At 45.9% G+C, this 15,691-nt stretch overlaps 1 protein-coding gene across 1 annotated transcript; it reads right to left on the reverse strand.

The window, feature by feature from the left end:
- Nucleotides 1–1,435: 1,435 nt before the first annotated feature.
- IRX2 (iroquois homeobox 2) lies at nt 1,436–7,217 on the reverse strand. The gene is made up of 5 exons (XM_053946285.1): nt 6,929–7,217; nt 4,680–5,085; nt 3,522–4,265; nt 2,716–2,783; nt 1,436–2,014 (listed from the first exon to the last, which is right to left on the reverse strand). Exons 1-4 carry the CDS (start codon nt 7,169–7,171, stop codon nt 2,740–2,742), a joined length of 1,437 nt encoding a protein of 478 aa, XP_053802260.1. The 5' UTR covers nt 7,172–7,217; the 3' UTR covers nt 1,436–2,014; nt 2,716–2,739.
- Nucleotides 7,218–15,691: the final 8,474 nt, after the last annotated feature.

Consider the following 15,691-nt stretch of genomic DNA (forward strand, 5'->3'; position numbering starts at 1 on the left):
GAGTAGGCCTCCAGCTGCAAAGATCTTCACTGCTTTAGTTTTAGCTAGACAGACCCCAGAGTATTCCAGAATAACGTTATTAATTTCTGCCCTTTCAGCTGAAAAACACACGCATTTTCCCAGTCAGTTAGATGTCTTTATAGGGGTAAATTTCGAAGAGGAGTTAGGGGTGTGTGCATGGGAATTGTGTATATGCATTCAAAAAAAAAAAAAAAAAAAAAAAAAAAAAAAAAAAAAAAAAAAAAAAAAAAAAAAAACAAAAACAAAAAAAACACACCAGCTTCCTTTTCCCCTATTTAATATAATCACAACATATTTCTGGCCTCCAGACTAGCAGGGCTCTTTATCCAGTTAACCTTCCCAAGGCTGATGCCTGAAGTATCTAAGATCACTTTCAAATGCCCTTTCTAACAAGACCTGAGCAAGAGGCCACTAATTTTCACTGAACAAAAAGCCACTGGAGAGAGATCCGTTTGTCAATATCAACTGGTCCAGCAATTTCCCATCTTCAGACACATCAGCCTATCTGAGCTGGCAGATGTTTAGACAAGATTTTATAAATTGTTCAATATCAGACCATAATGAACCCCAACTGACCATTCCAAAGCAGCTAAAAGCATTCAGGATCTCCCCTGCTGGGATCTAATAATGCTCTCACGCTGGAACATTATTAATCATGGAATAAAATAGATGAGCCTCTTGAAAAATAAGTGTATGATTGATTAAAGGGCAATCTAAGAAGCTATTATTCTTGTTTTATAACCGTAAGTTATATTCACTCAATTTATCTTTTGGGGAAAATAAATGATTGCTCGTTTCTTTTCTGAAATTATATTACATGAGGATTCCCATTATTTTACTAAAAATTAAAATTATGAGTTGGCTAATTTTATGATTCAATCAAAGCAGACTTCCAATGTAACTGTAAAGGTATGGGTTACCAATATAAAGAGGGAAAACCATAAAAAAACCCCAAACAGGTATTGGGGTTAATATTTTTTCTTTTTTTTTTTTTTTTCCTCCTTGCATATTTTAGCCAGAAGCCGAAAATAAGCAACTAGAAGTAAGCCACGGTTGATAATATTTTTCCTTTAGAAACAGTGGATTTAAAGAATGATAAATAAAAAGCTACCTCACACCCCGTATAGTTTGTAAGAAACATGCATATATTCCCATCACCCTTTCTACGCATATTCATGTATATATACAAATACGTATTTGTACATATGAGTGTATTTAAAGCTTGAGTATAACGGAACAAGGCAGAAGGAATTAATTTATGCAAAGTATATATTTGCAACATGTTTAAATTGCTTACTCATTTTATGATCTTAGCTCTACTAGTGAAATTACAAATTTCCTCCTTTTCTAAATAATAAATTAATATTTTGAGGGAAATGAACGAAAAACACAACGTTGTTGCAGACTAGTCTGTTTTTATTTACAATTAGAGATATAAATTAGTAAAGAATTCTTGTTAAACAACCAGAGATTGTATAACCATCAACGTTTCAAATAAAAACCAGGCAAAATTTATTTACAAAAAGTTCAGATTTCATTGCAATACAACTTGCATAAATTACTAGAAGCTTTATATCGTTACAAAAATAAATATCAAATTTGTTTCCACTTTGTAAGGACTCAAGTTCTCCAATCACGTCTTTATTATCTCTACTGTATACATCTTTTACAAATAAATTTTACAATAAATCCTATCACACCTATCGAATAGATACCGTGGCAATGAAGTGATCAATTCAAGATATCCTGAGAAAAACAGATCTGTTTTCAAAAGTCACACATACATTGGGGAAACTATACTATACCAGCAAACTCACATATGTCCAACAAAATTCTGGTTTAATAATTAGATTCTGAAGATTTAATAGTGCTCTGTGGTCTTCTTTTATACAGTGGCACCAGATGTGATCCGGATTTAGAGATTTGTTATATATATTAGCTCGGGGAGAGATGATGGCTTGCTGACTTTTTTCAAAGCAATTGTGACACCTACCTGTGGACCAAGGAAAAAACCAGATCATCCAAAAATCCTTCAATTAAACTCTAACGCCATTAAACGGGGTGGGCGGGAAAGGAAGTAAAGCAAAATTCTTACTCCTCTAATTTCTCCTAACAGAAATAAAAGTTAGTTGAAAAATATCGGCAAGGTGATTTTTTGGTTGTTGTTTATTTAGCTCTAAATAGTTGAAGTCTTCGGAGTGCTTTTGCTAGCTAGGCAAGAGCCAAGTCACATACCTTGCTTAAGGTACCTTGTTTAAGATTCATGTGGGTTTCTTACAGTTGTCCCTTTTTATTTTAAATACTCAGTCACTGCGTGAAGCCCCACTCAATTTTAGCACGGCCACGTGAGCACAAGCACTCTGTTTTTAAATAACAATACCTTTAAAGGTTTTTTGTTTTTTTTCCTGAAGATTTCTCTCAGTAACATTTAAGTAGTCCCTACGGCTTTGCCTTACACAAGCGAAGAGTAAGCAAAGTGAGGGAACTGTCTAACCTGGCTTGAAAATTAAGACAAACCCAAGAAGTAACAGTAGTCATAAGAGGTTTCTGAAAACAGCAGAAAAAATGTTTTACTTTGTGACCAAACTCTCAAGTAACGAAGCAAGAAATTAACGTTAAGTGAGTCTAGAACCGTGCAGCACGTCCCAGATCTGATGCCAAATGATCAGTGTAATAGAAAATGTTCTCACTTACTTGCATTGCTGTGTGATTTCACTTCTATAGGTATGGTTGTACTCCTACTGTGCAGACTTCAGTGGGATCTGTCAAAATATAACCGTCAGTTAGTCACAGGACACAGCCAGCTAACTAGATTATACAGTCTGTGTAGGTCCCAACCCTCATTGGTGCACAGTTCGTAGCTGTGTCATTTAAAAGACTAGCCAATATTTTATATTTGCCTGTATCTCGAGTAATTTTGTAGAATAAGATGACAACCATATTAGTGCAGAAGTTTTTCAGAAAAAAAAAAAAAAAAAAAAAAAAAAAACAAACCCAAAACCCAAACAAACCAAGAAGCAATCAGTTACACAAAGTCACGCTCCACGTAATTTCACGTCCAAGGTCAGCAATTATCTGAACCCAAAGCTGAAAAAACCCCGTGAGAATACTGGAAACAAAGAGAGTCAAACCAGTTTGTCGGGAAAAAAAAAATTACAGGCAATGACACCAATGCTCTCTGGATAGCTTTGTGTGTAGTTTTCCTTTTTTAAAAAACCTACTTCTCAAAGCTGCATCTGCAGCCTGCGAGACTGATCTAAAAGTCGTCTTTCACATTTCCTCTCGCGGTTCTTAGGGGCAGGTACCGATACGACGGCGACACGCCGGTTTTAATCCCCAGGTTATGTGAGTGCCCATCTTCGCTCTGGCAGCGGTGGCACCGAGCTCGCTGGTTTTTCCAGAGAGGGTTTCAGTATTTACAGAGCATAGGGGACATCTACGGGTCAGGGAAGGAGGAAGAAGGAGAAGAGGGAAGAAAGCGGCAGAAACAATTCACCTACCTTTCTTAGAGTCATAGCTAGGGGGCCTGTAATGTTGTTCTAGCTGGTTAGTGATCGTTTTCAAAGAGTCACTGCTCTGTTTGTGCACAGAGCTGGCATTTAGGACAGTCTGACTTAGTCCCTCGTTTGAAGCCACTGCTGCGGAGTTGTATCTCAGGATTCCCTGGCTCTGCAGAGCATTAAAGTTCCCATAGTTTGTATAATTGCTATAAAAAGGTGAGGTGTAATAAATATGCCTCCCCAGGAGGGAGGAGGGCGAGTAGGCAGCGCTGTGCGGGGCGGAGGCGGGGGTGGCCGAGGAGAGCGGTGCAGGCTGACAGCCTTGGCCCAGGGTCTGACTCTTGAGGTCCGAGGTGGCGATTTCGGCCAGAGACCAGAGCTTGGGCTTGCTGGCCGGCGTCGGGGGGCCGGGGGAGGCGCGGGGCCCCAGCGCCGCCTTGCTAGCGCTGCGAGCGGCGTCGGCGTGCGGGTGGCCGAGGAGAGGGGCCTCCACGGCCGCCAACGGCGAGGAGGTGGCGGGCTTGGCCGGCGGGTCGCGTTCCCCGCCGCCGCCGTCATCCTCTTCGATGTCCTCCTCCTCGTCCTCGTCCTCGTCCTCTTCCTCCTCCTCGATGTCCTCGTACTTGTCTTTGCACTCCGAGCCCGACTCGCAGAGGGGGTCTCCCGCTCGGCAGGGCAGCTTCTCGCCGTCCGATTCGGCGGAGCACGAGTGGTCCGTAAGCGAGTCGACTTGCAAGCTGATCCCTGCGGAGGCCCGCCGGGCACAGAGAGGCAGTAAGGAGGGGCGGCAAAACAGAGCGGGAGAGAAGCGAGCCCAGCCACCACCGCGCCACCGCTGCGGCCAGGCAGGCTCAAGCCATCCCGGCCTTTTCCCGTTCCGAGGAGCATCCATCCCCACGGGCTGGCTCTTTCGCGGGCCCCCCGCACCTCCCCGCCTAGCCCCTCACGGCGTCACCAGCCTCCCCCCGCCCGCCTCGGCCACGGGCACTGATCGGCGACAAGAGACCGGAGCAGCCGGTGGCGACGGGACGGGGCAGGTTTGGGGGTCGTTTTTGTTAAATGCCGGGCCCCCACTCCTACCCCGCTGCCCCGGACCCGGGGGACTCGACGGGGCGGGATGGAGCCACCCCGCCGGGGCCGCAGGCACCCCACGCCTACCTTCGTCCTCCGCGGAGGTTTCGTTGCTCTCGGGCATTTTCTCGGGACTCTCCTCCTTACTCCTTGCTCCATCGCCTTCGTCGTCGTCCTCATCCTCGCTCTTGTTCCGGGGGGCCCAGGTCATCTTGTTCTCCTTCTTGAGCCGCCGGCGGGCGTTGGCGAACCAGGTGGAGACCTGGGTGAGGGTCATCTTGGTGATGATGGCCAGCATGATCTTCTCGCCCTTGGTGGGGTAGGGGTTCTTGCGGTGCTCCTGCAGCCAGGCCTTCAGCGTGGCCGTGGCGTCGCGGGTGGCGTTTTTCCTGTACGCGGGGTCGTTGAGCTGGTAGGGGTAGGCAGGGCTGCCGTACGGGTGGTAGCTGATGGCTCCGGTCATCCCCGTCGTATGGGCGTCGTAAGGGGAGCCCTGGACAGAACAAAACGGTGGGGTTGGCAATTTGTTATTGCTGATAGCCATTAGTGAGTTGTCAAGGCGAGATCGGCGGTTATATTTGTATTTCCCCGGGATGGTGTCTTGTATCCATATTCTATGAGGGGGAGTAGCAGCACCCAAAGGCCATTAAGTTACAATTCCCCCCCTCCTTCCTCCGCCCAGCACACAGACACAGGCACACGCGCTTAAAATCGGCGATGTTTTAATCTTTATGACTAATTTCAGCTCCTTGTAATTGAATGTTTCCCAATATAATTTTTGAACTGCGTAGACATTTTAAAGGCCCTACAGGTAGTGCCTTGATATCAACATTTCTCTCAAAGGTTCAAAAGATGTTTCCTTTTTTGCTATAGAAAATACAACAAAGCCGCCACTTAGCAATTCACTGCACTAATGCATTGCAAATCCAATTTGCAAATCAGAAGATATGCACCGTTTCGAATTGTTCAAATGCGATGTAATTAGCATTTTAATTCGCTCTTTAACGTTTAAATTGCGCTTATTTAAGTCTGCATAATGCAAGAAAAGTTAAAGATATCCCTAAGAAACTCGCTAACTTTCAGCACATCTCTGAACCCCGCAGATCGGAGAGTCATAGGCTCAACATCGCCCAATATCCCGCACAGTTCACAACCTCGTTGCAACTTCCAGCCACTCGCCTACTGCTTCTCAACAGGAAAAACAAGAGAGACCCTCAGATCTTCTATATCACCTCGAATAAAGACTGCACGACAATTTATGCACTGTATTATGAACAGACGGAAAGCAAGTAGTTTCCCCGTCACTTTGCAGGGAGAGAGAACTACCCCGCTGCTATCCTCTGCTAGGATATCGACAGCGGCTCTAGTCTCAAATTCCGGGCACAGGTCTTTGTGTGTACGGACTAGAGATATGTCTGACTCTCTGTGTGCGTGCGTGTTTATAAAACTATATAACCATCTAGACGTGCAGTTTATTTATATAGTTTATGGTTTTATTTATATACTTTATGCACAGAACACACACAACACGGAATTGCAACTGCTCCTTAAACTAATAAGAAGAAAGTGAAATCCGAAACTGCGGCCACTACGACCATTTTGGGCTTAAGCGAAGCTCACAGATCGCAAACAGATGCTCCTTTTCATTCCCAAAATCCAGTTAAACCATTAGCACAAAACACACTGAAAGTAAATAAAACCACACGGGGATAAAGCCCCCAGCGCTTCTAAACACCGACTTAAAAGAGAGAGAGAAAAAAAATTAGGGGAAAAAAAAAAAAAGAAGAAGAAAAAGGAAACCCTCCCTTGTGCTATCACTGCGAAAAGAAAAAATATATATTAAAAGAAAAAAAAAAAAAAAAAAAAAAAAAAAAAAAAAAAAAAAAGCCTGAGACACACAGACACGGGGACGGGGATAGAATGAAAGCATCCAACCCTACCCAGCTGGCTGAGACCATCCGTATTTCCTCAACCAAAGCGCCCTCCCGGCTCCTCAAACCGCGCGGAGAGCCCGGGACCCAGGCCTGTCTGCACCGCGCTTGGCTGGGACGCGAAGCGGCTCCCCAGCCCCGGCCCCGGCCCCGGCCCCGGCCCGCCGCTCCGCCGCGTCCGCTCCGCTCCGTTCCGTTCTGCTCGTCCCCGGCCGGGCTGCGGGGCGGCGCGGAGCGATGCGCGGCCGGCGCCGGCAGCGCGGAGGCGGCGGCGGTGCGGGGCGCCCGGTTCTGCGGCGTGGTGTCGGGGGCTGATGGTGAGTGTGTGAGGAGAAAGGCTGAAGATGATGAGGATGAGAATGCGGATGCTAATGAAGAAGGAGAGGGTTTCTCTTCGGTAGTTACCATATAGGAGGGGAATCCCGTGGCGGGGTCTGTGGAGTACTGGAGCGGGCTGGTGAAGCCTGTGGCCGCCGCCTGGGCGGTGAAAGCTGCCGATCCCGGGTAAGGGCTGAACGCCGATCCCGACGAAGACCTGGCCAGCTCCTCGCTCCTGGGGGCCGCCAGCGCCGACGCCCCGTACGCCGGGCAGGAGTACAGAGCCAGTGAGCCGGGGGGCTGGTAGAGGTAACCCTGAGGATAGGACATGGCTTGCACTGGCGTGCACAGGAGCAGGGAGGGGGCGAGGGTGACCGGCCCTGCTGCTGCCGCTGCTCCTGGCGCTGCTTTCGTGCTCTCCCTCTCTCCCGCCCGCCCTCCCGCTCCCTCCCTCCCGCCCTCCCTCCTTCTTTCTCCCTCCCTCCTTCTCTCTCTCTCCCCCCCCCCCCCCCCCGGTTGGCTCTGTGCAGTTATGTAGATAATCAGAATTTTTATAGGCTCCCCCCCATGCGCACCCGATCAGAATAAAAAACAAACAGGAGGAAAAAAAAAAAAACCCAAAAGAACCCTCCAAATGGAAAATTAGTAGGAAAGGTCAGAAATCTATCCGGGAGGGGAAGGGCATCTGGGAGAGATGGAAGCACAGAGGGTTAATAAAAAAAAAAGAGAAAGGGAAAGAAACAGAAAGAGAGAGGAGGACGGAGGAGGAGGGGAGGGGGGGAGAGAGAGAAGCGAGACCCCGAAATCAGAAAAGTGGCTGCTGCATATGGAGTTCTCCCAGTCAGCCAGCCAGCTCCCCCAGCGCCTGCGAGCCTGTATTTTGGGGGAAGTATAGAGTCTGGAGTGAAGAGTTGAGGGAAGCAGCACTCCAGTTTCTGAGGGACATTGGAAAACAGAGCTGTCCATCACCGCCGCTCATCTGCATAGCCCGGCGGGCCCGCCCCCTCCCGCTCCGGCCCCGGCCGCGGCCCCGGCTCCGTCTCCTCCCGCGGCCGGCAGGCAGGCGGGGAAGGCAGACAGGGAAGGCAGGCAGGGAAGGCAGGCTTTGTAATGCAAGACAGCCTCTCCGACTGTGAGCACGCTGCTGAAGCCAAACGATGATACCGTTCATCAGCTCCTCTCCGGACTCGCGGAGCCATGCATACTCTTCCGCGCACTCTCCATTACACACCCTCTCTCCCTCTTTCTATATCCACAGGGGCAATTGAGAAGAATGTGTAGAACAGATATCTGCATCCCCTCCCGCACGCACTCTCCGAAGCGCTGAGGCGCGCACAAACGTGTGAGATGTGTGCGTTCGCACGCGCGTGTGCGCGCAGGGCCGGGCGCGGCGGAGCCGGGCAGCGCGCAAGGGGAGAGCGAGCACTTGGTAAAAGTATTGCCCTATATGGTAGGGAGAGGAGCAACTGCTCAAATCAGGAGATCCAGGATCGCGCTGTCCCTGGCAGCGTGAACTTTGCAGTTTTATAAGTTGCCACAAAGAGTGACGATTTAGTCATGCAGCGCGTTTGCACATGAAGGAAAAAAAAAATCCCCCCATATTTCTTTCAGTTCTATTCTTCCTTCGCTGATGCGTGGGGAAGAGGCCTGGGTGACTCCTTCCGGGGAGCTATCTGCATTCTCCCCCCACCCCTTCCTCCTTTTGGCAGATCGGATAAATCTCCTGGAATATAGCATCTATGTAATTAATTTCTTCTGCCCTCTCCCTTCGGCCCTGGACACTTTCAGCTTCCAGCCAGTGCCAGCGCTGCTCCGGCCCGGGCGCAGGAGGACGAGGCGGAGGCACCGCTCTTGTCTCCTCAGTGCAAACTTAAATACACACGTCTGTGTGCATGTGCATTTCTTTAATGGTTAGTCCAGAAGGTCCCTTCAGAAGCCGGTGGCGAGCTGCCACACTCAAGCTCTGCCCTTTGCCTCCCGGGACGAGTCGCGGTGCCCGCGGTCCCCTGTGTCAGTGTCCCTATACCCGCGGTGGAGCCGGGGCTCCCCTCCCCTGGCGCTCCTTCGGTCCGACAGCCCCGGGGCACGGCGCTGGGCCCTGCCCGTCCCACCAAGCCGCTGCAGGGGGCCGAGGCGTGCTAGGCCTCTCCGCGCATCCTGGTCCGCACCTGCGCTCCGCAACTCCGCCGCCGTCCGTGCGGAGCAGGATCAGGGGCAGTCCGGCAGGTAGGGATGGGGCTGCAGGTCTGGAAGCCACCGCACTTTCCACAAGCCATTCACGTGCAGCCTTCAGCAAGTTACTAGCCCGGAACGGCCTCATTAATATTGTTTAGGTGCTCGGAAAAAAAAAAAAAAAAAAAAAAGAAAAAAGTTAATGAAACTGTGTTTTATTTTCAACATATATGAGTCTGCACTTAAACAAATGAAGTTGCTTGACATTTATGGCCGAGTTCTTCATGAAGTACCTCAAGTAGTTTCAGTCAGGTAGGATGGAGATGACGCCGGGGAATCGGTTGGCCACCGGCAGGAGGGGAGATGGCAGTAGCTGAAAAATTGCGGGTGTGCAGAGCAGCCTATTGTTAATCAATTAAACATGCAGCCGATAAAAAAAAAATTCACTTTGAGAAGCCGTTTCAATAGCTTGGCGCACACAGCGGGGAAAATGCTGTGCTGGAACTACAGTCAAACCTCGGGACATATAAAGAGTCTGAAGCAATCCGAGCTTTCAGATTTGATTTCTTTTTCTATCTCAGGTTTTATTTCTCTCCTTTACTCTCCTCCTTTTCTGTGAAACCCACATACCAGTTTACCCCTGCCGCTGAAAGCAGCAGCAGAGATCTGGCCACCAGACACACTGGATTAATTCCTATCCAGATCTATCAGCTGGCCTGTAGAAGAGGCAATCCTTAAAAAAGCAGGTGAGGGGGAGGAGGTTAACACCAACAGGTATTTCTTGTCATTAACTCCCGACTTCCTGATAAGAGAGTGATAAACAACTGGTAAACTCAGTGCAACAGATTACAGAAAAGACATTTGCTTCCCTGCTTGGTGATTAATGCGCATATATTAAATAAAAATAGAAACTCTAAAAACAAGGGCTTTATATAAAACATATTCATATTTCAGTATTTCTATGGAATAATCGATATCATGCGACTACATCTGAATAGTCAATTGCTGTGTTCCGCAGACCGATTTCTAAGTATATGAGCTCTGCTTCTGAAAGGAGCAGCAGCTGGAGAGCCGAGAATGCAAAATTAATTATAACATTATAAAGTCATACATGAATCTCTCTAAGCCAACCTGCATGCCTTGCAAAATGTGCTACACTCTCTGCATTTTTATTTGAGAAGCTGTTCTTTTTCCAGGAGAAGTGGTGTTTATCTTCGCGAATTGATTGCTTTTAGTTCTTCCTCTTTAATAATTAGTGGAACAATACAGATTGGGAATACAATGGCCGTTGTGTTTACATTATAACAGGGGATTAATGCTATTAAGTGAGTGTTACAGTTATGACCTGGGAAGAGTACTTAAATAAATACCGTGATCCCAGGAGAACTGATGTAATTCAGTTCGGAGTGTGTGTAGATATGCTCAGACACACACGCACACATGAGAGATACAAATCTCCACACATATCTACACGCATAGACATATGCTACACACGTTAGGTCTACGTGGCCATCCGTGTAAAATGTAGGTGCTGGTTTTGCCTCCATCTGCATGCCTTTCGTCTACGAGAATAAAATTTTTGTGATATTGGTGTGAGGAATGTTTGAATCAGGAACATTACTCCCCTTCCTCCAGACACATAGAGCAACAGATTATGTTTCTGATGTTTTAATTTGTGCAGTCCAAAAATATTGTTTCATATACAGAAACAGGGTTAATTTCGCAATCAGAGATTAATGGAGTAAAGTATTATCATTTCAAAGACAAGTTCTTGCGTTGATTTGATTTGCATAATTTTTGTATGGCTTCAGAAAGGAATGGATTTAGCCACTGCAAGGAGCCGGTATGCATTTTATTACAAGTACACCACTAATTTGACTCTGCACAATGTGGAGGACTAATAGCTAGTGGGGTCATTTAAATATAGGTGGCGAAGGCTTTGCAGTACACAAACCAGAAAACTGTTTCAATAACGTTTCTAAACAGCGATCAGTGTCTGTATTTAACTTCTTCTCGGAGTTATCTCTGTTTGATTTGAATGCCTTTCGCAGGGAAGAGGTTTTTCTTTTGCTTGGCTCCACCGCCGAAATCTAATTTTCCCACAGTACTACCCGTTACTAATACAAAGCCGTCTAACTTGCGCTGTTAAACACCAGAATAGTATTACATGCACTTTTTATTGGTAATAACTGTGGCAAATTATCATGCCTACACAGAGACATTAAGACTTTACACACTGTGTTTTTAATTTTAATAATCTATTCATTAGGTCAGCGTTTACCTTTCCAGATTTTAAACTGCGACCTCGCCTTGTCTTCTTTAATTCAGTTTCTTCTAGCAGAGCTGAGAAGGTAGACTAGAGCTCCCCTACCACCCCCTGCAATCGCTCATTGCTGTCCTGGGAGACAGGTTTCGCGTTTTGTCATTTATTAGCTACATCTCCTTGCACCAGTGTTAGAGGCTGAAGTTTTCGGGCGGGTGAAGTTGAAAGCCCCGTCTGTGGGGATGGGGCTCCTGCTGCCTCTGTTCGGCATTCGGGCGTCTGCCCAGGGGCCATTCACTCCGGACCCCGCTCCCCTTGGCTTTACACAAGTGAAAGAAGAAGGAAAAAAAACATAAATACACAAGCCTCGCTGGGGTGAAGGAGAGGTTTCCCGCCCCGGGAGGGCTCCCTGCGGCCCGGAGAGGCGCACACGCCTGTCACCCGCACAATGCCAATTGCCCAATTGTCGTGACACCGGTCACAGCAACTTTTCAAGCAAAGAGAAGTAGAACTTGGTGGGGTTTGAAGATGTAACACAATGCGCAGCTGAAACAGTTTCCTGTGACATAACCACACAATGGTCTGGGAATGCTTTCTCCTTTCTCTCATGAAATGGGGGACCGCCACCATCTCCCGGAGACAACGACGTTAAATAATAGACTATTGTATTTAAAAATAACAAATGACACACGCATACTGTGCAAGCGGACTTGTCCGGTTTTCTAGTAAAAGAAGCCCAGTTTACAGGGCTCTTTCTGAGCGACGGGCTTTGCGGGAGCGACCTGTGAGAACGCGGGGAGACGGGGTGAGCCGGGCCAGCCGTTCGTGGAGCTGTTCACAGGGTTAAAGCGAAGAGCGGTGAAAACGGCGAGCGAAAAAGGAAAAGAAAGAACTTTTCTTTGGCCGTCTTCGGGATAAAATCGTTAGTTCAAGCGGCGTGTGGGAGGGGGCGCTGTGGCAATGGATACTCCAGCGCTCCCGAGCACTTGCAGCGGAATTGCTCATGGAAGCTCCTTCCCTGAAATTTCTTTTAATATTTCGGTCATTACTTTTATTAACACTGTAATCTAACTTCCTCCTGTAATACCTGCACTAAAAAGTGGACTGTTCGCATGAGTTATGGTCACTTGTTTTCCCCTTAGCCAAATTTCTTTTCTTCTTCTTCTTTTTTTTTTTTTTTTTTTTTTTAATTTTCAGTTCAGAAAAAGTGCAATAATGCATTTAATTTTAAAAATACAGTGCAAGAAGAGTCTGCCCAGGATAGCGCCGAGCATTTAGACGACTCTCTGTAACATGAAAAGCGTACGAATAGACCCATATGAAACACACCCCTTGTTTGCAGCTTCTTTTTAAAAAAAAAAAAAAAAAAAAAAAATTCCCCAGGGTGTCTGTGGCTTCGACAATTTGCACTAATAACGGGCCGTATCTTTTCCAGGAGTTACCTTCCTCCTTTTCAGACGTTATTGGGGGAATGCTTAAAAATATATAAATAAATAAATAAAACCAAAAACCAAACTAAAGCGGGTTTCTAAAAAACAGATCTGAGGCTTAGGAAAGTTGTTTCTTTTATGTCACACTGTTATTAAGATTGTTAGTAATTTTCTGCCTAGGGAAATATAAGCAAATATGTATCCGTAGGTATAAAGATATAAGATAAAAGACCTCAAAAGCTTTCCTGGAGCCTGCTATTTTCACCTGAAAGGCAGACAGCATTTCTCAGGGAGAAAACAAGTGTATGATCCACAGGTGGGAGAGTTCATCATTCTTAAGGGGGAAAGGGACAAAAAAGGAAGGAAAAAAAAGGGAAAAAAAAGAAAAAGAAAAAAGAAAAAAGAAAAAAGAAAAAAGAAAAGAAAGAAAAGAAAAGAAAAGAAAAGAAAAGAAAAGAAAAGAAAAGAAAAGAAAAGAAAAGAAAAGAAAAGAAAAGAAAAGAAAAGAAAAGAAAAGAAAAGAAAAAGAAAAAAGAAAAAAGAGTCGCACTATTTAGTTTTTGAACGAGCCGCGAGCAATCCAGGCAGTGAGGGCAGGGGCGCGGAGGTCCCGCCGCTGCCCAGTGGAGCGCTCGGAGCCGCCCGGGCCGGCGGCCGCCGCCTGCGCGGAGCCGCGGCTGCTTCTTGCAGCACCTCGGTCTCTGTCCGTGCCGGGCTGAGCTGGACGACCTCCCACCCCCGGCGGGAGGGAGGGAATGAGGGCGGGCGCCCTCCGGAGCTGCGGGAAGGGCCGGCGGGGCGGTGAAGAGCTGGCTCGGGCGCACAGGCGAGGGCGAGAAGGCCCCCTTGGGCCGCCTGCTGCCGGGGGAAGGAGCGTCCCCATCCCCCATTCTCCATCCCCGGGCCCCCGGGAGGTAGGCAGGCAGTGCCACGTCTTTGCCTCTGCGTTTCCTACCGGGCCAGCGCGCCTCGGGAAGGCTGCTCCAGCGCTAGCGGGAGGCTCAGTGCCTTCAGCGCCTGGCGCGCTTGCGGAGTGGGTGGTGGACAGAGTACAGGAAAAGTGGGACGGTTTAACTGGACAGTTGCTTTATTTTAAGGGCTCATGTTGAAATGGATTATTTGGCACAGGGATAGTCAACAAGTAGGTTTGGGCACTCTGGGAGTGCTTCACCCAGAGTAGTTGTGTATAAATGGAGTTCTTCTACTGGTTCTTCCTTATACTTGTGCCAGAGTTAAAGTTTTTTCAACAATTTTGAAGTCAGTCTGCCTTTTCCAGTTTTGTTACCGTCATCTGTTTGATCACTGCTTTTAACACTAGAGAGCACCTGCTCACCTGCTTTGTGCTTTTCTCTTGTTCATTCATACGTACATTCACCTCTATGTGTGTACATGACTACCTGCATCCTTCCTTCGTAGACCAACAAACACATTTCTAGATCAAGCCTACCCACACTCCCAAAACAGAAAGTCTTACTCTCTCCTTTAAATAGCCTTCCTGAACAATGAGACACCTTTGTATCCTTTTAAAACCAGGTAGTTTCCTTTCTCAGAACAATCAATTATACCCATTGTATGTTAAAGCATTTTGAGGTTGATGGAGCATTTCCAGAAGTAGACAGAAAAAAAAAGGACAGAAAACCTGTCATCACAGTCGGGAAAACTATTACATCTTCATGTACTTAGTAATACCATGATGTATTAAAACAAAATCTATTTTAAACTAATGCATAATTCACAAACATGCAGGTAGATTTATGGTAATTTTGAATTTTTTTTCCATTAATGAGCAGAGTCAAGAGCAATTGAAGTTTTTATTTTCATAAAATTTAACTTGATATTTCCTTTAAGTCAATATTGAACTCCCAGTGTTCCTTTCATTTAATTAAGGAATAACTTAATTTTTTTTTTCTTTCTTCTTTATTCTTTACTTTCAAACTTCACTCTGAGTTAGAATCTTTGAATCTGGGGGAGAATATTCTTCATAGCATTAGTCCCTATATATAAATGTTAAACAAGAACCTCCCAAAATATTACTTTGAATATTGAAACAAGCAAAAATTCATTTAAAAATGCTATTTACACTTCTTCATGTGGTCTCACTGCTTTTCTTGGCTTCATAGCAATACTGGTGTAGACTGCCAGTTGAACCAAGTTTATAGCATTCCCTTACATCACGTAAAGGAAAGGCAGACAGACCATCTGGCCCCTAGCTTTTCAGCCTAGAACTGTGCAGATTTTAAGTTACTTTTGTCTCAGAAAGGCTGGTCACGATTTTATCAGTGAGAAGTCTAACCATGTACACATTTCCTTTCATATATCTGACCCATTTCCATCATAAGGGGCAGAGAATGAAAATTCACAAAAAAAGTTGTGCTTTCATTCCTTCTGATATCAAAATGACTTTAAGAATGACATGAACTGTTGACTTTGTTGTGTGTTTGACTATGCTCAGCACAAGAGTGGGATCTTGTAGCTAAAATACTGTGTATAGGCTGAATCTTCACTCTAGGGAAGGTTTGGGGAGATTGTATTGTTTTGCTTGTAGCAAGACAGCTGTGGAAAAAGAAATCTTGACTGAGGTCTTCTGAAATATCTATGTTAAACTAATACCGGTACAAATTAATCAATACATTTTCTTCAGCTTTCAAAAAGATATTTTATTTTTAAAATGCAGGTTCCAGAAATTTAAAATAACAAATTTCTTCATGCTTATCAAGAGGCAATGAATTCTGCTTTATGCAGTGCAGCCTTATAACACATGACCTTTTAATGTATCACTAAAAGGGAAATAGTGAAATGATCCTTTTTTCTTTGCTTGGAAGTTCCCCAATTGTGAATTAGTGAAGTCTTTGAAGGTTGTACCTCCTCTGCACTTTTGAACATGGACTTTTGAATTTTGTTGTGAATTATGGGATATCATTACTTTAAATACCAGAGGTACACAAAGTTTAAATTCTGTTTTGCATGCAAATATACCATCCGATT

Source organism: Vidua chalybeata, chromosome 1 (genome assembly GCF_026979565.1).
Source record: "Vidua chalybeata isolate OUT-0048 chromosome 1, bVidCha1 merged haplotype, whole genome shotgun sequence".
Classification (NCBI taxonomy): Eukaryota; Metazoa; Chordata; class Aves; order Passeriformes; family Viduidae; genus Vidua; species Vidua chalybeata.

What these genes read in the sequence shown, in the direction of transcription:
- IRX2 (XM_053946285.1), bottom strand. Translation starts at nt 7,171, where the DNA reads ATGTCCTATCCTCAGGGTTACCTCTACCAGCCCCCCGGCTCACTGGCT. An exon ending in AACCTCCGCGGAGGACGAAG is followed by an intron (nt 4,266 to 4,679) that starts GTAGGCGTGGGG and finishes GGGCCTCCGCAG; the next exon opens with GGATCAGCTTGCAAGTCGAC. An exon ending in TAGCTATGACTCTAAGAAAG is followed by an intron (nt 2,784 to 3,521) that starts GTAGGTGAATTG and finishes ATATTTTGACAG; the next exon opens with ATCCCACTGAAGTCTGCACA.